This window comes from Macrobrachium rosenbergii, chromosome 23, assembly GCF_040412425.1.
Source record: "Macrobrachium rosenbergii isolate ZJJX-2024 chromosome 23, ASM4041242v1, whole genome shotgun sequence".
NCBI lineage: Eukaryota > Metazoa > Arthropoda > Malacostraca > Decapoda > Palaemonidae > Macrobrachium > Macrobrachium rosenbergii.
This window is the reverse complement of record NC_089763.1, coordinates 23,162,773-23,187,374: the sequence shown is the minus strand read 5'-3', so window position 1 is coordinate 23,187,374 and position 24,602 is coordinate 23,162,773. Positions and strand designations below refer to the sequence as shown.

Below are 24,602 nucleotides of genomic sequence, written 5' to 3'. Positions count from 1 at the left end.
CGAACACCAACCTGAGGGAGTGATAGAAAACGATCAGGCAAAGATCCTCCGGGACTATGGTAACAGAATAGATAGGATGGTAGTCTATGCGCCAATAGACCAGACGTGACGGTGATTGACAAAATCAAGAAAAAGTACCACTCATTGATGTGGCAATACCATGGGACACCAGAGTAGATGAAAAAGAAAGAGGAAAAATTGGTAAGTATCAAGACCTGGAAATCGAAATAAGATGGATATGGGACATGCCAGTGGAAATTGTAGGCTATCCATAATCATAGGAACACTAGGCACGATCCCAAGATCCCTGAAAAGGAATCTGGAAAAACTAGATGCCGAAGTAGCTCCAGGACTCATGCAGAAGACTGTAGGCTACCACTAGAAACAGCGCACATAGTGAGAAAAGTGATAGACTCCTAAGGAAGCAAAAAAAGAAAAAAAAATAAATAATAATAATAATAATAATAATAATAACAATACATTATCATCATCAAAGACGTGTATTTCTCACTCAAACATAAGAATTACCGGTTATGACACCGTTAAATACTGTACATCAAAGTCCATCGAGGAAGATATATTATGTTCTGCTAAGAGATTCACAATTTCGTGAAAAACAATCTGTGTAATAAAAATCCACAATTATATAGTAAATATATTACTATGTAAAATAAACAAAGACTTTCGAACACTTGAACGGCGTTCCTCATCAGCGCTAACGTTAAAATATAAAACGAGAGGGTAGTTTTCTTATAAATAGTTTTTTTAAAAATGGGGGCGGGGCGAGAAGATAACAGCCCATCACGAAAGTGCTGGTTCGGGTGTTGTTTATTGTTAGGTTATTCCAAATTCAACAGGCAGTTGCGCCAACCTCCTTGATCTTCGAACTTGTGATGTTGCACCTGCCTGCGATGCATAGGTACCATAGTCGGAACCATTCACTGGGAGTCGGCTATCTGGAAAGAGAGGGGAAGAGGAAGCTTGAGCATCAAGGTTCACACGGTCAACGTTAGTTTTGAAATTAAAACGTTTTATGTAGCGTTTGGCAATGAACCAGTTGATTAACGGGTCTTCATTTATAAACAAGTTGTTTTCGCAGAGCAGGATCTCGACGGAAATTCGTCTGCTAAACGGAGAATGACGTCATACGGGGTTTTTTTCCCGAAATTTCCTTCTTTGTGCACCAAAACAAACTTCACAAAAAAAGAATTTTGGTCTTTGAATTTTTATTGAACATTTTCTGCATCAATAAACGGTTCCAACGTTGAAGCGAAAATGTAATGAAAACATGTTTTCGTACTTTAAACGACTAAGTTGAGTAATAAGCCTCATCGAACATTGTCAGTAACTAAATTTTGCCACTAAATTTATCATGCTTCAGTATTACTGAAGAAATATACAACGTATTTTAAATATACAGAGTATTTTAGCTCCTATAAAGATGACACTTCAGCTGTTCCAAATGTAAACAGAGTGTGACGTCACTGCTAAGTCATCAGACTGGAGTCTCATAAAATAAAGCAAATTAACCTTCGTCAGACGTGTTTTTCGTTGTGTCATTGACGATTATTCTTCGTTATATTGAAGGTAAGCTTCATCATCCAGTATATAAGCGTAATTTTCCAATATGAGGGTCAGAAACACTAAAAAAAGTTTTTACTTCTAATGGCCATTAGAGAATCTGATTACGAGGCCTCTATTATACCCCCATAAAGTGTCAAGTTGCCAGTGAAGCTTCACGTTGTGTAAGTGCGGGGATAGGCATATATTTAAGTGAATTTCCATTTAAAAGTGCCATAATCACCTAAAATGTTGACTTCTAATGGGCTATAAGGGCATCTGCCTAGGAGATCTCTGTATCATACCCTATAAAGTGTCAAGTTGCTTTCATAAGGAAGCTTAACGTAATTTGCAAAAAATTAACCAAAAATGTTACAGAAACTCTTGAAAAGTGTTGGCTGGCCCTGTGGCCATACCTCAGGGCATCTGCTCATGAGGCTTCTATATCCTACCCTATAAAGTGTCAAGTTGCCTTCATAGGAAGCGTAATGCAATTTGCAAAAGAATAACAAAAAAAAGGGGTAGAACTAAGCACTATCTCTGCATGGGGTAATAATTTGGAAATTGATCTTATCGTTATTTTTTGTTGGTCGACTGTAATTAAACTCATAAGTTATATGCTGGCTAAGCTGGAATGCACAGTGTTATATAGAACTAAGTTATAGGTACACGGCGGTATTAGCGAGAAATGGCAGTTTCTTATAGTATTTTGGATGCTTATTACCAATTTAACGCTTAATTTTTCAATTAACTTACAATTTACCTTTTGAACTCTAAAGGGGGACCTCATGGGAATCCCGGTTTTCATGATCTTCACAAGAGGTCCGATGGGCAAGTGCAATAACTTGTTAACATGGCCTGCTCACCCCGGGCCAGTACTAAACATAGGACATTCCATTTGGGACAACAAACAAATTAGCAGTGTCAGAATAAAAGTGTTGAAAAACCAGTTTCCAAGGTATAGAACCGCTTTTATAATAGGTTTCCTTGTGAAGACCAGCCCCTTCTTAAACAAAAATAACGTTGAATTGCTAAGCAACCAAAATAATAAGAAAACCGCTATTTCGCTAAATACCCGCGGTGTTCTATATTACTTAGAAATAATGAAGGGAAGCTTTTTGTGGTAAGAACCATTCCAAGTAACACCGCCTGCCAGGTTAGGTTAGTTAGGTACATTAGCAATATAGTTCCTTTTTGATAGGTCTTTAAACATATGGCTCCCCGTAATTTCCCCATTCCATAACAAACTGAAAGCCCGGTCTTTCTCCCAACATTTTCCCCTGAAGGGTCGTCAGGTAAATGATGAGATATTAATAATTGACCAACAGTAATCGCCACCACCTCATTCATCTGCAATACTAAAAGCATAGGAAAAATCAGTTTCCAAGGTAATAGCCCGTGTGAAGCTGTTGCTTAGATTTACCATATATTTAAGTGAATTTCCATTTAAAAGTGCCATAAACACCTAGTGTGTTGACTTCTAATGGGCTTAAGGGCATCTGCCTAGGAGACCTCTGTATCCTACCCTATAAAGTGTCAGGTTGCCTTTATTGTGAAGCTCTGACGTAATTTGCAAAAAATAACCAGAAAAGTACAGAAACACTTGAAAAGTGTTGACTTTGTCCTTGTGGCCATACTTCAGGGCATCTGTATCCTACCCCATGAAGTGTCAAGTTGCTTTCTTATCGAAGTTTCATGGGTAATCCTACAGTTTAGGGGTCCAAATTCACTACTCCCCTGTGTGTGTTTAAGTTTTCTTTCCTATTTTCAGTTTCTTCTTTCGACAGAACTGCAAACAGATGAGCAGTTTATCTGCTTACAGAAGCAGAGATTGTAAAAAAAACAAATGGAATAAAGCTCTGCACCTCACACAACTGTTTGTGGAGTGAGCTCTTAGGAACCAGGAACAAACTTGGCACTGGCTCTTGCTCTTCAGCTGCCACTTTTTGATTAATCTGAAAAAATGAGCAGTTTATCTGCTTACAGAAGCAGAGGTTTACGATTTTCTCAAAATTCTATGGGTCCGTATCCCCTAAGACATGTTCTTGTATATTTATGTTCCCCCTCTGGTCCCTTTGTTTTTTTTTTTTTACAATCTCTGCTTCTGTAAGCACATAAGCTGCTCATTTTTCATTGTTTTCCAGAATTCAGTAAATATTTGATAATTTTTTTTTTACAATCTCTGCTTCTGTAAGCAGATAAACTGCTAATTTTTCAGTGTTTTCCAGGATTCAATAAATATTTGATAAATCTGTGTGCTGATCTTGACTTTGTGTAATGCAGTGAATTTGGTCCCCTAAACTGTAGGATTACTGCTTCATGTTTAAAATGGGGTCTGGAGTATACACATAAGGCTAGGCTGCCCAATGGTAGGCTGTTTCGAGCTGTTAGGGAGGAAAGGCTATTTAAGCTATTGGTTATCTGCCCATGTCATTATGACCTTCTTGACCTACCCGAGACTCTTATTGACCTAAAGATTGTTCCTACACGAATACAAACCATCGGTCTTTCACTACTGGTGGGAGAGGCGAGGGATACCGTTACCACCTCCCTTCGCTGAGTCGCATAACCACTTGCCTCATAGCCCTTGTTGAGAGTGGAAGCAATCCTGTCTTCCTCTGCCCGAACGTTTTCTGGCTGTTCTGCCTGCACTTCATCTTGGTTTTTTCCTTCCTTTTTGTTATGTTTGAAGTATAATTTGTGATATATCTGTTCTTATTCTCGGATATCATGCAAACCCAAGAATCACCTACTAAGCCTAAACCTCGCTTCTGCCTGGGTCTGGGAGAGCGACGTTACAATTGCTTTCTCTCACCCTTTGAAGTAGACCTGCACACCATTTGCACCAAATGCTGCAAGTGCGTGTGTTCGATGATTAATACTGTACTTGTCCCTGGTGTTGTGACTGGTCCCCGGAGCAGTGGATGAGGTTCACTGGAAAGAGGAAACACAAGAAGGCAGCTTGTCCATCTTTGGAGGGGCATTCTCCTCCGAGGACGCCAAGTAGCTCCTTTTCTCTTCCCATGTGATCCCATTCGGCTGCTTCTTCATCTAGGGGAGAAGTCACTCCTCCACATTCCCCTGGCGCTTCGACAATGGGGGCTTTGCATGGAGAAGTGGGGGTCTGTCCACCTGCCGGAGGGAGGGGAGTTCTTACCCTGAGCCCAATGGAAAACCTTAGTGCTGGCATCCCTAGGTCACGATGGGTATTCTCAGTCCCTGGACAAGATGCAGCCCTACAGAGAGACTAGGGTGTGTGCCACTCACAACAAATGTCAACGTTATTCGGCAGATCGTTGCTTCCATGTCCCCCAAGTCCCTGACCCAGGACTTCGCTAGCTTCACCAGCTTCTTCAAGTTTGCCCTCCTGGATGTTCTGAGGGGATCAGGTCCCAAGCCAGTGATGCTGACCCCTTCTTCCTGGAGGGTTCTGTTGGCAGACAGACCCAAAGAGGGGAAGGGGCCAGATGGCGAAAGGCCCGTGGGCCCCTCATGCCTCGAAGAAATGTCCTGCAAGTCACTGGGACGGGCCATGCTCTTGTTTTGACATCTGAGGCATGGAGTCAATTCCCCCAGGGGGGCAGTCTCCGCTCCAGACATGTTCACAGAATGTGCCTATCCGATTTCAGGGGACCTCTCCTCGAGATGGCTCCTAGTAAAGATCCGTCTTCCATCGCGCTTCAGGGCATGACCTGAGGCTCCCCTCAGGCAGCAACATCGCAACACCACGTGCGTTCATGCAACCTGGTCTCCTCCATGCCCTGAAGTTCTCCCAGACCGATGGGTATTCTCAGTCCCTGACCAAGATCACTGTGTGGTTGACAGATCACCCCAAGTTCCAGGCCTCTCCCTGCTTTGAGGCAGGTCCCAGCCAGTGATGCTGCTAGGATTTGCTGGCAGACATCAACAGCCTCGAAGGTTCTGGGGCGGGCCATGCTCTTGTTTTGATGGGGGCAGTCCTGTTCCTTCAACGTGAGCGAATCTACTTCCCTCAGATAGCTCCTGGGCATGCTCAGGGCAATCCTCGTTCAACCAGGAAGCCATGGAATGACAATCATTCAGGACTTGGGTTGGCCTTTGCAGGAGGGTTTGGCCTCTCCTGGGGCTGAGCCATGGAATGGGTCTCTCATTTGGCCTCTCCGCAGAGAGAGCAACTCGGGAGGACAGTGACTTGGAAGGGCCAGAAGGTCCTCCCCCCAAGGATGTGGATACCCCCGAGCTGCAGAGCTCCTACAATGAGATTGTTAAACTGATTCATCAGTACAATGGTCTTGAGGATGAGACTGTGGCTGACGAGGGAGTTGTTCCTTCAGGCCTTGAAGCCCTGTTGAGGCTCCGCAGGGAATCATTACTGTCAATAGAGCTGCCATGGTCGAAGCTTGCAGAATCAGTTCTGGGTCAGGTGAATTCTCTGGTCTCTGGAAGGGAGAACTCACTTTGAGCCAGCCACTCATTTAAGCTGCTTCCTCCACCACTCCCTCGTCAGAAGAAATTTAACAAACCGTCAGGAAGGTCAGTCCCGACTGCACAGACCAACCTGGACTTAGTTCGTCTTGGTCCAGGTCTGTCGTTAGAGCAACTCCGAGCAGAAAACTTCTCCCTCTCACATCAGGAGTCAGCAACCTTGGAAATGACTGCCATGGTAGCATTTCAAGCAAACTCTTGAATCGACCATTGGCCCATAAGAGCTAAGGTTATCACTTCCTCTTTGTCACCCCCAACAAGGAAAATGGATAACCTTAAAGAGTGTTCTGTCTCGGAGGGGACCATTACTTACCTGGCCCACCAGACAGCTAACCTATGGGCAAACTTGATACTTAAGAGGCGAGACGCAGCTCTTTGCCGAGTTCTGAAGTTTGTAAGTCCCGAATCGGTCTTGACCTTAAGGAATGGATCTTTGCTGGGTTCCATTTCTCTCTTTGACAAAGAGCAAGTGGATGCTACAGTGGATCATCGAAGGGCAGATGACAATGACCACTTCGTCCACCGCACAGTAGCAAAGACCTTAGGGCCTTCGCGTGCCACTGCAGCCTGACCCTTGAGCCAGACAGGCCCTTCCTCTGCAGGTCCTTGGAAAACACAAAATCCTAAGGTCCCTCACAAGAATACCCAGCCTTCTTTGGCCCCCGTCGGGAAGGGTGCAAGACAGCACCCCTATCGTTCCTCTACCCAACCAAGGAGAGGAGATAGGGGGAAGAAGAAGGGAGGAGGATACTAGGGGCAGTGTTCCCCTCCACATGCTGCCAATGGTGTGAGGGGGGGCGCTGTCGAGCCATTGGGCAACATGGCAGCGACACAGAATGGAGTCCTGGGTAGTGAATGTCCTTCGGGTGGGCTATTTACTTTCCTTCGAGTCTCCTGTACCCCTCACCAATCCTCCGGTCCGTCTACAAACATATGTTCCCGGCTTGTCGAAGGACCTCGTCCTACAGAACGAAGTGAAGGCAATGCTGAAGAAGGGCGCTGTGGAAGTCGTGACAGACCAGTCTCCAGGGCTTTTACAGCAGGATCTTTCTCATGGAGAAAGAATCAGGGGGATGGAGACCTGTTATAGACCTGTCAGCCTTGAATCGATTCGTTCGACAGACTCGTATTTCCAGATACCCTTCCATCAGTCCTCTTGCAAGTACCTCCGCTTAATCCTCAGTGGGACAGTGTATCAATTCAGGGCACTTTGCTTTGGGCTATCAACCACTCCACAGTGTTCACGAGTGTTCACCCTTGTTTCAACTTGGGCCCATTCGCACAGGGTACGACTTCTGAGGTATATCGACAATTGGCTAGTCCTGGCAAACTCTCGTTTGAAGTTGCTCCACTATAGAGATCGTCTCCTCGATTTTTGTCGCAGTGTAGGCACTGCGACAAATCTCTAGAAGTCAGACCTCATAGCTAAGCAGAGGATAAAGTACCTGGGCATGCTGATAGATATGGCAGCAGTGAGTCTTTTCTTCAGACTCCCGTATCAGCAAGTTCAAGGAGACAGAGCAGTTGTTCCTGTCCTGACAGGAACAACCAGCTCTAATGTGGCAAGTTGTTCTCGGTCACCTATCGTCTTTGGAGAAGCTGGTCCCTCATGGGCGACTTCACCTTTGCTCCCTCCAGTGTAGAATGAAGGAGTTCTGGACTCAAGCAAAGAACTGCCATCCCTTCCCATTCCTCTCTCGAGAGAAGTGAGACAGGACCTAGCCTGGTGGCTAGACGATGGGAACATCATAATAGGAGTCCAACTTCACTCCCCCTCCCGAGATGCTTCTGTGTTTGGATGCCTCGGGGGAGGGATGGGGCACACGCCTGGAGGAGTTACTAATCTCAGTTGTGTGGAATCAGAACGACAAGCATTTGCACATCAACACATCCTGGAGCTCAAGGCAGCCTTTCTGGCTCCCCAGGAGTTCAAGGACCGAGTAATGGGGCACTCTGTGGTACTCATGAGCGACAATACCACGGTAGTGGCATATGTCAACAAACAAGGGGGACTAGGGTCTCTCCAGCTTCATCAGTTGGTGGTGCAAGTGGATGAGTGGGCAATAGCACACTCAGTGGAGTTGTCAGCCAGATACATCCCAGGCAAAAAGAATGTAGTGTCAGACAAATGCAGCCATCATGGTCAAGTGATAGGGACAGAATGATCACTACACCCAGACGTTGTGGAAAGATTGTTCAATCTGTGGGGACGACCAGTGATAGATCTCTTTGCAACACAGCACAACAGGAAGTTGCTGGTGTTTTGCTAAGTCATCCCAGGTCCTAGGGCTGCAGTGGAGGACACCTTTCAGCACCCATGGGACAGTCTTGACATAAACACTTTTCCTCCGTTCTGTCTTATTCGTCAAGTCAACAGGATAATGATCACCACGAATCTCAGAATGACCCTGGTGGCTCAAATGGCTGCATGCCAAGTGGTATCCGGGCCTGCTGGCTTTGCTATCTGAGGTACCAAGAGAAGTCCCCCTGTGGCACAACCTCCTCTGCCAATGCCACATTTCTCGCCAAACAGCATTGGAGATGTCTGGATATCTTCAGAAATTCTCTGCTTGTTTAGCAATGAAAGTCTTCAATTTTCAGCACCAATAGAGTAAATCCCTTGTATTTGCCGGGGATGCATACACGGGCAACCCCCTGCGAATAGCTAAAGTCTGCGAACACTTCTTTCTCGTAGAGCTAAAAGTTTTTCATGTAAATTTCAGTGCTTTTTGACCTTAGTACACTCCTGGACTGTGATAGCCATTCAGACAAGACCACAGTTTTAACATATTTTGGTAAGCAGGAGCTGTCCCATGTCTCTGCATCTCCAAATATTAAAAATCCTTTTTCTGTGGACAGATCAAAGTCTTCTAGTCACTCGGTTTGCTCAGGGAACTGAAGTCCTAGCCGAAAGTCGATTAGCTTCAGCCAAAAGCTTTCAGGATGAGTTTTTTCCTTGTTTTGTTGTTACTAAATGGAGTCTAGTATATCAATTGTTTGCTTTACAGTGAAAATTGCAGTTAGTTGTTTAACTCCTTTGCCTAGTGACATACTATAACATAAACATTGGTTCTTTGTTGAACTGATATTTACGTTCGCCAGTGAACTGATTTTTTCGATAATGAATACCACTACAGTAGTGAATTTACCATCTTTGATTTAACTCACCTGTACAACGAGTAATGTAATAAAGTAAAGTGTTGCTGAGTAACGTGATAAAGTAAACTTTGCATTTGCTTCCATCTTTATTAAGTAGCGTAGTAAAACGTAAACACTGCATTTGCCACAGGACCGATATTTTCGGTAATGATATACTATATGTCCGTAAGTCTCAAATAGTGTTTGTTAGGAGTTGAGATTTGTCTGTATGATGGTACTCTGTGTACTTCAAGAATTAATTAAACATCATCTTATTACACTTTCCTTTGTAGAGAACTGAAAAGGTGTAAGGGCAGAACGTAGTAAGGAGAGAAATAGTGCTTATTTTGGTTGCACTGCTCTTTTGGAAGACTTTACATTCTTGACAGCCGAGGATCAGCTCCAAACTCCCAGGAGCGCTCACTAGTTCCCAGTTTCTTAGCTTACGAGCTACTAGCTCGTTTAACTCCCAGTTGCCTGGCACCATCTACACCTGGGAGCACCCAGAGCAATCAGTGGGATCCAAGCGCCCAGCGGATCCAAGCACCCAGCGGATCCAAGCACCCAGGGATCCGAGGGATCCAAGTGTAGTCTGGCGCCTACTCTCCCCGCATCCAATTTTTTATCTCCTACTACAGTACTAGCCCTCTAATTTTTTCTTCTTGTCCCATGCCTGGCTCCCTCGCTTCCTTCCCATGCCATTGCCAGTCTTGTGTCTGGGTAAACAGAACTTTGTAATAGTGAAGTGTTGTGCAGTTGAGGAGGTGTCTACTCGTCCCCCGATGCTCCTAGACAGAAAGTCCCTGTCAAACTCCCTTAAACCTGGGAGGAGGCATACTGGAAGTCCAAAGGAGGTTGGGGGTTTACACACAGGTAGTCGCCCCCTCAGTCGAGCCTGTTGCCAGTCCCAGGTATCGACAGCCACTGGAAAGTCGTCTTACTGGATGGGTAGTGGAGGATGTGGCTATCCAACCCTATCAGATCTCCTAAACCTGGTCCCTGTCAGACTCCCCTAAACCTGTGAGGAGGCATACCATCGGTCCATGGAAGTCCGAAGGGTTTTTTGTCCCTGGGTAGTTACTCCTCAGTCGATCCTGCTGTCCGCAGGTCTTGACGGATAGCCATTGGAAAGGTGTCCAGGGATGTGCTTTCTTTGTCCTCTAGTGATACAGATCCAAGTGTGAACAGTTACGGATCCCAATGTGGACAATAGGCACCTACGGTTTTGTTGTAGGATTGGAACGACATGGATCCCGGAACAGACAAGTGGTGTTGATGGCACTTTTTGGCTATATCTTGGCCTTTGAAGAGGCATATCTTTCAGTTGTGGGGCCCCAGTAATTGGCACCAAACACTCTTCCAATCTGAGCTCCCAGTAGAGTCAGAGCGCCCAGTGTCCAAGCGCCTGGTTTCCGAGCATCCACCTGTATCCCAGTGTCCGAACGCCCAGTGGGATCCGAGTGTCCAGTGGGATCTGTTGGATCCAAGTGGCCAGTGGAACCTGATGGATCCAAATGTCCAGTGGGATCTGATGGGTCCAAGTGTCCAGTGGGATCTGATGGATCCAAGTGTACAGTGGGATCTGAGTACCCAGAATATCCAAGCGCCCAGTCGGATCTGATGGATCCAAATGTCCAGTGGGATCTGGTGGATCCAGGTGTCCAGTGGAATATGATGGATCCAAGTGTCCAGTGGGATCTAATGGATCCAAGTGTCTGGTGGGATCCAATGGGTCCAAGCACTCAATGGGATCCGAGGGATCCAAATGTATAGTGGGATCTGAGGGATCCAAGTGTGTAGTGGGAGCCAAGGGATCCGACTGCCAACTTGCTGTGTCCCGCGCCAGTTCCTCTTTGGTTTGGCACCTAAATTTTAAGAACAAGCTGTTGTCCTGTCTTGTGCGCCAGTTCCCATTGAGCAGGGACTAAGTCTACCTCCAGACAAGACTTCTGGGTCAGAGTTGTTGAGTTGGTGAAGGAAGCTCCCTCTTTGGGCTATTTCCTAGTCATCCAAGTATCTGTCAATGTTGGAAAATCGGCTTTCATTTAAGGAACAAGACAAGTGTCTTTTGTCTTCCTTCACTCAGTACAGTACCTTTTGGATCTAGACTTTCTTGTCAAGATTGTTGGAAGTCTTAATTTTGTGGACTGACATCAGGAGCACTGGTCAGAGTCCTCCTGTCGACTTTCAGCATCTCACGGATTTTCGAGTTTTTCATATGCCAAGAATCTCAGCTTTCAGACGGCCTGAGAGTTTTGCCCCCTTTCTCCCCTTCAAGTCTGAGACATTACTAGCCTACTCTAGCTCTGGCACCCAGGAGACGTTGGCCAGATTGGACAGACCTAATAGGAGTTTTACAATGCATCCCCGAATTTTACTTCAGTTCCAAGCTTTCAGGCGAAGACTGAACACCGTAAGCTTGGCTCTTCACTCTGCTGAAGATTTACATGTTGACAGTTGCTGTTCTCTGCTTCCTGTCCATGGTTAAAGCTATCTTCTTCTCATGGTCTTCTTGCAGTTTTGTTCTTGGTTGAATGACCTTTCAGGCAAGGCGCCAGTTCCAGTTTACCTGGACCCTTTCCTTAGCTCTTGGTGCCACTTCCTAGTGCCTGGTGCATTCGTCCGAGTGCCCAACACCTGCACTAAGCGCTCGTCATTATATATGTAGTACTCGACAGCCTCCTCCATACGCCTAGCATAAGCTCACAGGGCCTAGGTTCTTACAGTTATGGAATTTTTTAAGCTGTTATAACTTTAAAGAATTTTTCTCAGAGTACAGTTCTGTATGTCTTTGTTCTTTACAAGGGTATCATCAAGTCCACACTAAGCGTTATCAAGTTCAGTTTTTGTCAAATCTGCATGGATTTCTACATTTTAACTTGGCTGGTCATAAAGTTCTCAGAGTTGGCAGCTGGTTCGCACGGTTGTCTGCGGTTCTGCATGTCCTTCTACTAGTTTGCTCTTTTGGCTACGAGTCTGCATGATCATCAATGTGAGACCTGCCCACAGCGGATAAAGGACAAACCAGACAGCCTCTTCCTTCAATCTTCACGGCTATTGAATGGATTTTGGAGATGCAGGAAGCACCCTTCCTTGTTCTTATAGTTGTCTGAGCTTAGTCTTTTGGAAAGGAAGTTCCTTCATCTGTGAACCTAGTCCTGGATTTCTTTTCAACGCCTTGGTTACAGTTTGGGGATCCTTTGTAAGGATCCCCAAACCAGGGTTTTTCTGGGGGTAGGTCCCCAGAAAGATGGATCCTACACTTCCTTCTCACAGAGCTGGAAGTTTCTTCACATAACTTCAATGCTTTTTGACCTTAGTCCACTCGTAGACTGTGGTAACCATTCAGACTGGACCACAGTTCTAATGTTTTATGTAAGCAAGGCTCTAACCCATTTCTCCCCACCTCTATAGGAAGAGCCCTGTTTTTGTGGACAGATCAATCAGGTCTTCTAGTTACTTGATCGGTTCATAGAACTAAGCCCTATCTGACGTACTGAGACATCAGAAGGGGACTGTGGATCCCCCGGCTGCTGGAATCTGTGAGATCTTTGGGACAGACCTGTCTTGGACCTGCTTGCCCCTTCAAGGAATCTTCGTTTTCCTCCTTTTGTGGTCCATACCATCCCTATAGCAAATGCAACAGGAATTTTACGGATGTTCCTTGTCTTCCAGGAGTGCCAGACAACACCCGAGCTCATAGCTTGTCTGGCGCCCTGCTCTCCTGGCGCCAACAGTAGTCCAGCATCAGTGGATGGGTTGTGGTTTTATTTCACTGTAGGTGACAACATAATCTGGTCGTTTTTATTCTGGCACTGCACCCACGGCAAGGGTACCTTTAAAGTTCTGCTAGCCATTGGATAATTCCTTGACTGCATAACTTCCACTGATGTTTTGGTAGCGATCGGAGTACCGCTCCGCTACAAAGCTCCCTCTTTAATAGAGGCGACCCTCAGCTTTACTGCCACACCACTACAGGTTAAGTTGAATACCAACCAGTGGTAGTTTATACTGCAGGCTTTCTTAACTAATGGAAGGACAAGCATTGTTTTCAACGATAGCAACTTATCTCTTTCTACTTCATTACATGACTTAATGTGTTAGAGTAGAATACGTCCATGTATCCCACCGCCCGTCAGTGTGGGGTTCAGCTATGTAGTTACTTGGTAAGTTACTTGTATAAAAATGACATTTTTATAACAAGATAAAGTTTTATATATACTTACCAAGTAATTACATGATCGGAGCCCAACTATCTTCCTCTCCTCTGATGGACATAAGCATAAACAGACTGAGGATTATCTGCTAAGTCGTTCCTAACTATCTCATTAGGGGCAAGACTAGTCACCCATACACAGAACATTGGTGTCACTACCCCGAAATTTGAATTTGAGCTACTGCGAATAAATGAAATTAAAAGCTATGTAATTACTTTAATGTATATATAAAACTTTATTTTATTATAAAAATGTCATATTTACCATCTGTGCTTTATGTTTTACATTTCCCCAAGGGGCACAAATTTTGCATGTAAACTGGATTACCAAACCAGAGGGGTACAGTAGTAGCTAGTAGCCCATTAGTAAAGTTTCTGTTGCCATTACCAGGAATTGGGAATGCAAAGGCCTGCGGGACGGGTGACCAGTGCCCAGGTCCATCCCAAACTGAAAGTAAACAGTAAGGGCAACTGAGACCTTAGCCACAAAGGGCTGTGGAAAGGTGTATAGTTGTAATGAATTCAAAGGAGGTTAAGATTAGGCTTAAGATTTGGTGAATATTTAGCAAAACTCTTCAGACAGACAGAACCTTAATACGAGAAACCACAATTAGTGTTTGTCATTGAATACTTACAGTTGTCTTCAATAATATATCAACTTTTATTGTAATAAATAATTAATGAAGATTCCATTTTTTCAGGAGAGGCCTTGCTTCAACCCTGCGGTAACTTCAGTACATCCACAAAGGCGATTTGATACGACTCAGAAGTTGATTAAATTTTTTCTGCCAGCTGTAGTGTAAACATCACGCCATTTGCAGCAGCTTTTTGGATTTTCCTGTAGTTCATTCGTATTCGGTGAAGTACAAATGTTATGTTCTGGTTGCACTCAGGCTATAGGCAGTTTATTTTTGGCAGTTTTGATTAGCATTCAGTAGATTACTTAGAATTATGTCTGATTCTGGTCATTTGAGTATTCGCTTTTGTAGCAAGTTAGGCTGCAAGAATAGGCTACCTAAAATGTGTTAGGATCCTCATATGATCTGTGCTAAGTGTAGAGGGCAAGATTGTACTGTTGGTAAGACATGTAAAGAGTGTTCAACGTGGGAGAATAAACAGTGGAAGATTCTTAAGTCTCATTTAGAGGGTATAGAGAGAGATAGAAATAGGGAAGCATCTTCTAGAGCCATAAAACACTCTCAGAGTTTGGAGACTACACCAAAACCTAGTTTGGAGGTTAGCTCTGTTACTCTCCCTTCTACTCCTCTTCCTGCTGTTTCTCCTATTCCTTGCCCTGCTATTGACCAACCTTCTCCTCCCTTGCCTGGCTCCCTTGCTTATGATCCTAATGTCATTGCAGGTCTTGAGTCTAGATGTGATAAGAAGCTTAATTTAGTAGTAAGTACTGTTGCTGAGTTAGGGGCTTCTATTCAAGCGATTGTGCAGAAAGTGTTTACAGAGAAATTGCAAAGTGATAGTGCAGTGCAAATGAAGGAGGTGGCTATCCATCCCGTCGGTTCCTCTAGACCAAGGTCCCTGTCCTGCTCCACCAAACCTGGGAGGAGACATACCAAAAGTCCAAGGGAGGCCGATGAGGTTTGCCCAAGGGTAGTTGCCCCCTCAGCCACACCTGTTGCCCACTCCCAGGTGTTGGCAGACAGCCACTGGAAAGGCTTGTCCAAGGATATCCGTCTGTTGTCCTCCAGCTCTTCGGATGACTATGGTGTGGACAGGAAACGCCGTAAACGTTACCTGGACTCTTCCCGACCCCTTAAGCGCCCTTCTGAAAACCTTGGTCAGCGTCCAGACCCTCTGCCTGTTAAGCGGTACAAGCAGACTGCAAGCAGTCCCAGACCATCTTGCAGTTACTCCGTGGATCATTCTGTTCCTGGCCCTGTCCATCAGCACCCACCTGTGTCTCCCTGGGACAGTCTAGGGGCCCTCTCACCTGAGCGCCCACATCTGGCTCCCAAGCTCCCAGCACCCACTACTAAGCACCCTGCGCCCGCTTCTAAGCGCCCAGCGCCCGCTTCTAAGCGCCCAGCGCCCCATCCTGAGCACCTGGCACCCACTCCTGAGGGCCCATCGCCCGCTCTCGAGTGCGCACCACCCAATCGCGAGCGCCTAGTGCCCACTCATGGGCGCCCATCACCCGCTCTTGAGTGCCCAGTGCCCGCTCATGAACGCCCATCACGGTCTCCTACACCTCCTCCTGTTAGACCTCCAGCAACGTCTCCTTCACCTTTGGACTCTGACAAATCTGCTGTGGCTCGTATTAAGCAACAGTTAGCCCAGATTATGGACTTAATGAAGAAAGCTCCTTCCACTCCTAAGCCAGCTCAGGATGACCACTTGTCTCCTACCTTGGAAGAAGAGATTGACCAAGAACCTGCTTCTCCTTCGGCATATGCTGCCCTACTGCGGTATTTGTTAGCAAATTATCCCTCCTATTTTGCCCCAGCCCCCCCGTCCTTGCCTGCCTCAACATTCTTAATGGTGAAACAGCCAGATCACAGGACACTCCTCCCCAAGTTGGTTCTTTCCCCTGCCGCTCATAAGTCATTTAAGAAGATGGGAAACTGGCTTTCTGCCAGAAGAGAGCAGGGTAAAGTGTCTTTCGCTTTTCCTCCTTCTTGTCTGGTTCGCAAGAGGTACTTGTCCTACATGACTGGGGAAGCTCCTTCTATGGGAGTCTCTGCCTGCTCTCAAGGGGATTTCTCTATCCTGATTGACTCATCTCATCGATCTAGCTCGTCGGCCAAGATCGTGTTTTCATCCACAGAACTGGATCATCTAGTGAAGGAAATGTTCAAAGTTTTTGAAGTCCTCAGTTTCCTTGATTGGGTTGTGGGTGCACTGGCCAAGAAAATTGAGGACCATAAAGATCTTGCTTCAGATATCACCTCGAACTGGATTGGAGTTTTGTCCTGTGCAGACAAAGCTGTTAGAGATGGTTCTCTAGAGCTTTCTGCCCTCATTACTTTTGGGGTGTTGAAGAAACGAGAGGTCTGGTGCTCTTTTACTAATGAGGGGCTTACCCAGCCCCAAAAGTCAGCATTGATGTTCTCCCCCCTGGATAAGAATCATCTCTTCCCTCAGGACACAGTGAAAGGAATAGCATCGAGCTTGGAGAAGATGATGACGCTAGACTTGCTGACCCAGTCTTCTAGGTCTCCAGAGGATGCGTCTCATTTTCAAGCTAGGACCACCTCCCCCCTCCAGCAACAGCCCTTGCGTGGAAGGAGATCTCGGATGACATTTAGGTCCCACACAAATGTCCGTTCTGCTTACAGGACCTTCAAGAAGAGATCTTCCAAGAAGAAGTGAGACAGAAGTCCTTCATGCACCGGTAGGAGCCAGCCTCCTAGTGTTTTGGGAGAAGTGGCCGATAAGAGGAGCGGAACCCTGGGTTATCAATGTTTTGAAGGAGGGCGACATCATTCCGTTCCTGGAGAACCCCCCTTCCCCCTTTAGTCACCTCTCCCATCACACTGACAGCATACTTGATAGGCTCCAAGAGACATTCGGCCCTGCTGGAGGAAGTCTCCTCCCTCATACAGAAAAGGGCCATAGAGGAGGTTCAGAACACCAGCTCGGAGGGGTTTTACAATTGTCTCTTTGTGGTACAGTCACTCTGGAAAGTCCTGGCACACTTTTCAGTGCCTTTCGGACAAGAGTTTACAAAATAGTAACTGGCAACTTTCAAGAGGCCATCCCTCTTGTGATATTACTCAGACTGTCAGTCATATGTAGCCTTCTACAGGAAAAAGTAGACTCATAGAAGAGATAATGAGTGCGCTGTTTTTTTATCACTAAAAGTTTTTCCTAATGTTTTCATTTTTTTTCTTATTGGTTTTAGCAGATACTAATGTTATAACACAGAGAGAGAGAGAGAGAGAGTTACAAGGATTAGGATGTCTCAAAGACTTATTGGTCCAACCGCGGAGACAACATGTGCTCGCTTATCTCTAGGCGCAGGTTTTACTATTCATTCATAGTGTTCAGATTATTTTGTCTAGCTTACTTTTAAACTCTTTCACACTGTTGCTTTTTACAACGTCTGGTGGCAGTTTGTTCCGTGTGTCACATATCTTGTAGGTAAAGAAGTTCCTACAATGAGATGTGTTGTATCTCTTCATATCAAGTTTCCATCTGTTATTGTCTGGTTTTCATTTAGTGTAAAGAGATTACTGTCTACTTTTGTTATGCCTTTCAGTATTTTGAATGTTTCTATTAGTTGTCCTCGCAATCGTTGTGTTTCTAAGCCACACATGTTCAGGCTCTCTAGTCGTCTTTTTGTTAACTTGTTTGTTAGAGAAGCACATACCCAGATCCAGGAGGACATTTTACCAAACTTTAAAGTGAGAGTGCACAATATCAGTGCAGTGTCTACTCTTTTAGGCATAACATGTCCTTGACCTCCATTATTCAGTCTACCTACTGGAAGTGCAGGTCCATTTTTGCTTCTCACTACTTGAAGAAAGTAGAAAGTGTTTAATGATTGTAGTACCTTGGGTCTGTTATTGGTGGCTGGCATAGTATTGGGTGAAGAATTATAGGAAGCACTTTTTTTTTTTTCTTCCTACTATCTTTTTGTCTTGGTGTAGGGTTTTCGTGGTTTTGGGGATCCTGGGGGTACAAGGTGGCTGGAGTATCCACCAGCCTTAGTGGATAGGTTGTGGTTTTTATCAAGTTTTTCAGAGTAGGTGACAGCGTTGTTTGGTTTTTTAATGTTGGTACTACGCCCAGGGCAAGGGGACCTTATTGTATGCGTTGTTAACCATCAGATATATCCTCCGCTACAAAGCTCCCACTTGAGTAAAGGTGCTCCACAGCTCAGCAGCCACGCCACTACGGGTTAAGATGAGCACCAACCAGAGGCAGCATTTGCCTGCAGTAGCTTTCTTACCAGGTAAGGAAACAACAAGCATTGCATACAATTCTAGCAGATTTTTCTATTTCAAATTCATCATCATTTTTTAGTGTTTTGGAGTAGACTATGTCCTTGTGTCCCACTTCCATTCAGTGTGGGATTCAGCTATGTAATTACTTGTCAAGTTACTTATATGAAAATGACATTTTCATAATAAAATTAAGCTTCATAAATACTTAGCAAGTAATTACAGAATCAAAGCCTGCCCTCCTCCCCTCTATGGACATGAGGGCACAAACAAGTTGAATCATGGCTGCCAGGTTGTTCCGGTGTTCCCTGATAGTGGACAGGGCTGTTGCCAACATAAAAACAAAAAGAATCACTACCACTAAATTCAAAAAGTTGCCACGCAAGGGTAGATACATTAGCTATGTAATTACTTGGTAAGTAAATATGAAACTTAATTTTATTATGAAAATGTCATTTTAGGGCATAAGTCAATTCTTTAGTTATCTCAGTAAAACAAAATAAAACATGATAACTTAGTTATAAATGCCACCGTGGGTAACAGGGAAGTTTTGTTTTTCAGAATGTTAATTCCAAGTCAAGTTTTTAACCCCAAAAAACTAACCAAGGGACTAGAGAACTAGAAAAGAAATGCCCCTGAACAAAACGGTGCTATTATGGGGTCCAGGTGTAAGCTTATTCTTTTGATATAAACGGTAAAGCGACAGGTTTGACGGCTTCAGTCGTTAATTTTTATTTTTTGCCTTGTCATAAGGGAATATTCAGCTCAAGAATAGAATTAACAAATTTGTCAAAGGTTTTAGAATCCACTCTTTTAAGAATGCTGTTGTGTACTTCATGGGAAGATTAGAATCACAAATCATTAAGTTACTTAATTTACAATTTAAAATTTAAATTCAAATAATCAATTAAGCACCAGGACTAGGTGTATAATAGAATAAAAAAATCAGTTGATAATTGTAGTGTTTTGAAAGAAAAATATCATTTAATCAATTTGTGAATATTCAAATTGATCTGAATTATTAAAATCCTGCTCTAGTTTCAAGAAATATATTATTTGTATACAGCAGTTCTGATGAGTGCCTGTCTATATGATGCCAATACTAGAGGTTTAAGAAAAAAACATTGATGTTAGGGAATTGGATTTTATTATGAAAATTAAATGTATCAAAATGACTCGAGTTGTATCAAATTGCCTTTATGTATGTATCCAGATGCCTTTAGGTTGTATAAAGAAAACTGGGCTTCAGTGTCAAACAGGAATTGTGGATACATGGATACCTGGACAATATGACAGGATTCATGATAGAAACAGATACGTGTAAGTTAATCAGTTATGAACTTTCATTTTTTTTATTTGGTTTGATAATCTTGGAAAGGGCATGTTATCATGACTTTTCAGATACATGGTAACCAAAACGTTAATAAGTTTGCAGAAATATTTATTCATTAACAGTAAATAAATCATGTCTTGAACGATGACATATAGAACTTCAGATGGGAGTTGTGTAAGCAAGTTCATTTGTACAGTTCTAAAGCCTACTTTGTAACTGCAGGTGCCAAATTGAATCATTCCAGTGGCTGCACTATAGTGTATAGGGTTAGGTACTGCCCCCTTTTTTAGAAATTTTTTAAATGTGCAGTTGTGTAGTCTGTGAAATAAATACTAGAATATGTAAAACAGTTCTTTTTGGAGGAACACTACAGTAGCACCTCTGCTTAACAGACATTTTGGGGGTCTGGCCTTTCTGATAAGTAGCAAAGTCATTATGTAACAGTGACCCCATGTTATAGAGTGCGCTTGAATTTTCTCTAGATATCTTACAGGTAACAGTAATCCCACATAGTTCCTAACCTAAAATAATGTGTACTTTACATTTGACATTCAACTTAAGAGATGTATATTTAAAATTGTATGTATATTTAAAATTGTATCCCATATAAAATGGTAGCATAATAAAAAATAACCACACTGTGTTATGGTAACTGATAGGTAAAGCAGTCTGCTAAGTTGTCAGTTGTTAAGTTGAGGTGTTACTGTATTCCTATGAACTGGATTTATGCTCTGACCTGTTCATGTGAAACAGACAGCCCTGTCTTTTATGTAAGAGTAATTATATGTGCCAAGGGTTACCCTTCCATTAAGACCTACTGTAAAAAATTGCTATTTTACATATATTTTCGTCCAGATGCAGTATCTGTATGTATGTTATGTACATAAAATACAGTAAATTTCTGTAAGTAATTAACTGTTGAAATTCTTTTACAGATATGGTAATATTAAATGTATACGGTTGTCAACAACAAAAGCTACAGTAAAAAGAATGAAGGCCCCCTTAATGGAGCAGTTAGTAAACTGGAAGTCGGGAAGTTGACATTTGGAGGTAAATCTCAACATATTGCGCTGTATAGCAAGGGTTGTACGGTGTAATACTGTCTGCCCAAGGACGAGCTAGATATATTTTTATGTAATTTGTCAGTGTGATTAAAACCACCTACAATTAAAGGTTTTATTTGTTTGTACGTCAGGCAGTCCCCGCTGCGTCATAAGCCAAAAATTGTCATAGCCCAAAATAACGTTGAAAATCGTAAGAAAACCTTACTTCTAATCATTTGGGTGTCTTGTAAATGATGTAAACTGCATTTTTATTGAGTTTTTCATAAAAAAACCTCCAAATTTTCACCATTCTGCACTTTTTGGAACCATGTTTCTTCCATCAGATTGGTGTCGTTGGCATCGTAAACCCGGAACATGCATTGTAACCCGGTGAATAATTTTTTATGAATATATTTGCAAGAGCGTCGTAAGCTCGGAACGTCGTAAGCCGAGCCCGTTGTAAACCCAGGGACTGCATGTATGTATGTATGGACTGCCTGTATGTATGTATGTATGGTATTTGGAAAGCAACATGGTTTTGAATTAATGGAGCTCTCTCTCTCTCTCTCTCTCTCTCTCTCTCTCTCTCTCTCTCTCTCTCTCTCTCTCTCTTATTAATTATTTTAACAAAGCTTATGGGGTCATATTTGACAGTCTGTGTACTGCAGATCACATGCATGTGTGCACATTGTACTTTGTAAGCTTGTGGGGATGAAATTTCTTCCTGCAATTTTGATGTAAATTTATTTCCAATGACAAGCGAGAACTACAGTGAAATGTAAGATGTTTTCAGAATTTGAAACACTTGAGTTCAAAAGTCAAAATCTAAAATAAAATTTTTCCCAGTATAGTGTAAATTGAGATTTTTTATGACAAGCGTACTAATTAATGGACAAGACAAAGGTTTTAGCGAGATTCTGACTTAGTGAACTAATTGAGAAAGTCTCCACCAAAAACTGAGGTTTAACAAGACCTCTACCCAGCTGAGAACCCTGCATATGTTATGTGAATGCTATCTCTTGTAAAAGCTAGCACTTGAGTGCAATGTGGTTGTTTTTGCAGCAGTTTTAAGCAGATGTGACTTTTAAAGGGCTGTCTAATATTGCCAACAGAAGACTCCCAGCATCTCATTAACTACTGTTTACACATACTAAACCCACTGCCTCTCACACTTAAAGTATATCAGCAATGCTCAGGTCATATATTTCAGTGGTGCCTCTTCCTGAGTTATCCTCCCTTGCTGCCAAATTCTGTGCTATCTTTGTTTTGCATAAGTATCTTACCTCCAACACATTTATTTATTTGCCCCTAATATTATAGGTAGCAAGCAAAGCCTACTTTGTGATCCTCAAATCTGAAATAGAGCTGAGGCATGAATAGGGTCAGAGATACTTTCAACTAGATCCAGTATTATATTGGTTTCCTGGATGGTCCTGAAATGTTGGGGTCTTATTTCTGTCCTTTCAGAACATAAACTTGCAGTACTGTTTGTCAAGATTATTAGCCTCCAAATACTACACTAGTCTACAGTTTTTCTAATTCTACATTCAGGGATAGGATTAGGTTAAGCTATTCTAAGACTTACACAAGTGACTGTGTTGGGAATAGGGTTAGGTTCAGCTCAGACTCTACTGATACAGTATCTGTATCTGTTGTTTTTCAGGGCCGTGATGGCTGTGAATGAAGAGTAACACCAGTTCCACAGCAAACCAGCTTAAAGTGGCAGGAATTCCCAAAGATTGTGGTCATAATGGACACAGCTCTGAATGGCTAGGAAGTGCCCCAGCGCATAGCTTCATAGCCTAATTTTCATAAATCAAATCACAATGGATCTGTTAGTGCTTAATGGTAAGGAAGTATGTGTAACACATTATTCAGATACAAAGATAAAGAATCTTGTTTTATATACAGAATATTGCAAACATGAATGACACAAATTAATACTATAGGTAATTTATTAGCTCACTGATCTAGTATGTAGGAGACCGGAGAACAGAATTTCATAACTAAGAACATTGCACATAATGAAGATTGATTTATTGCAAAAATCATCCAAGCTTTTGTGGCTGAAGTTGAAATACTTTTACCATTGCATTTTTTAGTATTTCAACCAAGTGTCAGTAGTATCACAAGATTATAAAGTTCCTTGTATGAATTATAGTAACAACAGAATTTTTGGTTTGTTAAGTTAGAATAATTCTGAACAGCGTTGTTCTCATGATTTCTCATTCTGATTGCTAAGTTTTTGGGGGGAAGAATTAATGTAATACTGTAATCGGTTTCGTTCTAAATTAAAGTTTGTTTCTGTCATGTACTACAGTATTGCTAGAAATCTGAGCTGTTTTTGGTAAGTACTCACATTCAAAAACAAGTTTTTGCATAATATGACACAATATGCCTCTTTAAGGCCAACAGCTAATTAAAGCTTTTGATAGATGTGATATTCAACGCTATATCCAATCTTTTATACATACAGTGTAACACCGCTTATTCGCGGTTCCACAATCACGGATTCAGTTATTCGCCGTTTTTTTGGTGGAACCTATCTCCAAACATATCATGGAAAATCCACGACCTCATGGATTTTTCTATGGATATTTCTTGAGAATTATCGCAGAAAATTCACTAATTCATGAATTTTTTCATAGAGCAATGCTGTGTATTCACTAATTATTGTATGTTCATATTGTTTTCATAACTAAATACAGCTGTATACACAAATTACACCCTCTAGGGGTTTTGCCATCAGTGCACCTTACTTGGTGCAATGTAACCATTACTTAAGGTTCTTTGCAGCGTCCTTTCGGCCCCTAGCTGAAACCGTTTTCATTCCATTTACTATACAGTACCTCCGTTGATAAGCTCTTTCTTCCATCGTACTTTCCGCCCTCTCTTTACAATTGTTTCAACATAATTTTCAGCACTGAATAACCTGATAGGTCCCAATGCTTAGCCAGTGGCCTAAATTTTAAATTCAGATCAGTACACAAATTACACTGTAAATAGAGTACTGTTACCTGTACAGGTACAGTACTGTAATTCTGCTATTCATTCTACCTTCTGAAAATAAAAATGTTCTGTATATGGTAAAACAAAGTTTTATTTTCCTTAAATACAAGCCCACATATGTATAGTGTACAAAGTAGTCTGGTTACAATATTTTCCTTACATACAAGCCTACATATGTACAGTACAAAGTAAAGTCTGGTTACACTACCTTCAGTACAGTACAATACTGTACAGTATTGTACAGTACTTGGAATTTTGATCCATGTGAGTATCATAGCTTTTTTGGTCTTTAGGGAACTTGCCACAGCTATTACACACAATCTAGAATAAAAAATAATTATGTAAACAAATAAAATGCTTATAATTGCCTGTTTTAACACAGTACAGTAGTTCAAACAAAATTATATCTTAAAGTATCATCTTAAAACACTTGAATATCATTTCAAAATTTAAGATTAAATCATATGGGTACTATACTCACCAACGATTAATGTTGACTGAAGATGACGATGATGATGATGAATTAGCTGTGCAGTCCAGTGAATGAATGACTGCACAGCAAAGCAGAGGAGTTACACGTCCTCTGGGGGCGCCCCTTCCCCTTCTTTAGGGGCTTCCTCCACCATTTGCACTTCTTGAGGGGTTTTGGGATGATTTGGAGGGTCCTCCTTCACCACAGAAATAACTGGTGATAGGCAGTCGCTGCTGCTCCATGGTGCTCAGGAAGTTATTAGTATAGGGCGCCAATAATCCCTCAAGGCCATTTGTAAATTTTAGAGCTCATTCCATATAAGGATCCCATGCCAAAAAATTCTCCTTCACCTCCTTGAGCATCCTGATAAGTCCAGACAGACGTTCCAAAGACAGGCCCTCATCATCCTCCTTGTCCTCTGAACCTGCCGTGTCTTCTTTGCTGGCAGACTTTGTCAGCTCTTCCA

General features: G+C 42.8%; 1 protein-coding gene across 4 annotated transcripts in view; it reads left to right on the top strand.

Moving 5' to 3' along the window:
• Nucleotides 1-853: 853 nt before the first annotated feature.
• The window catches only part of LOC136851375 (uncharacterized), a 29,300-nt gene continuing 5,551 nt past the window's right edge, over nt 854-24,602 (top strand). Inside the window, exons 1-4 of one of the 4 annotated variants that reach the window (XM_067125430.1) lie at nt 854-1,008; nt 14,080-18,290; nt 20,548-20,662; nt 22,319-23,751. In XM_067125430.1, the coding sequence (XP_066981531.1) occupies nt 14,417-16,705 (2,289 nt within the window). In that variant the 5' untranslated portion in view covers nt 854-1,008; nt 14,080-14,416 and the 3' untranslated portion in view covers nt 16,706-18,290; nt 20,548-20,662; nt 22,319-23,751. Of the gene's footprint in view, nt 1,009-1,037; nt 1,588-14,079; nt 18,291-20,547; nt 20,663-22,318; nt 23,752-24,602 lie in introns of those variants that run through there. The other 3 variants (XM_067125429.1, XM_067125428.1, XM_067125431.1) reach the window with 3 other exon arrangements.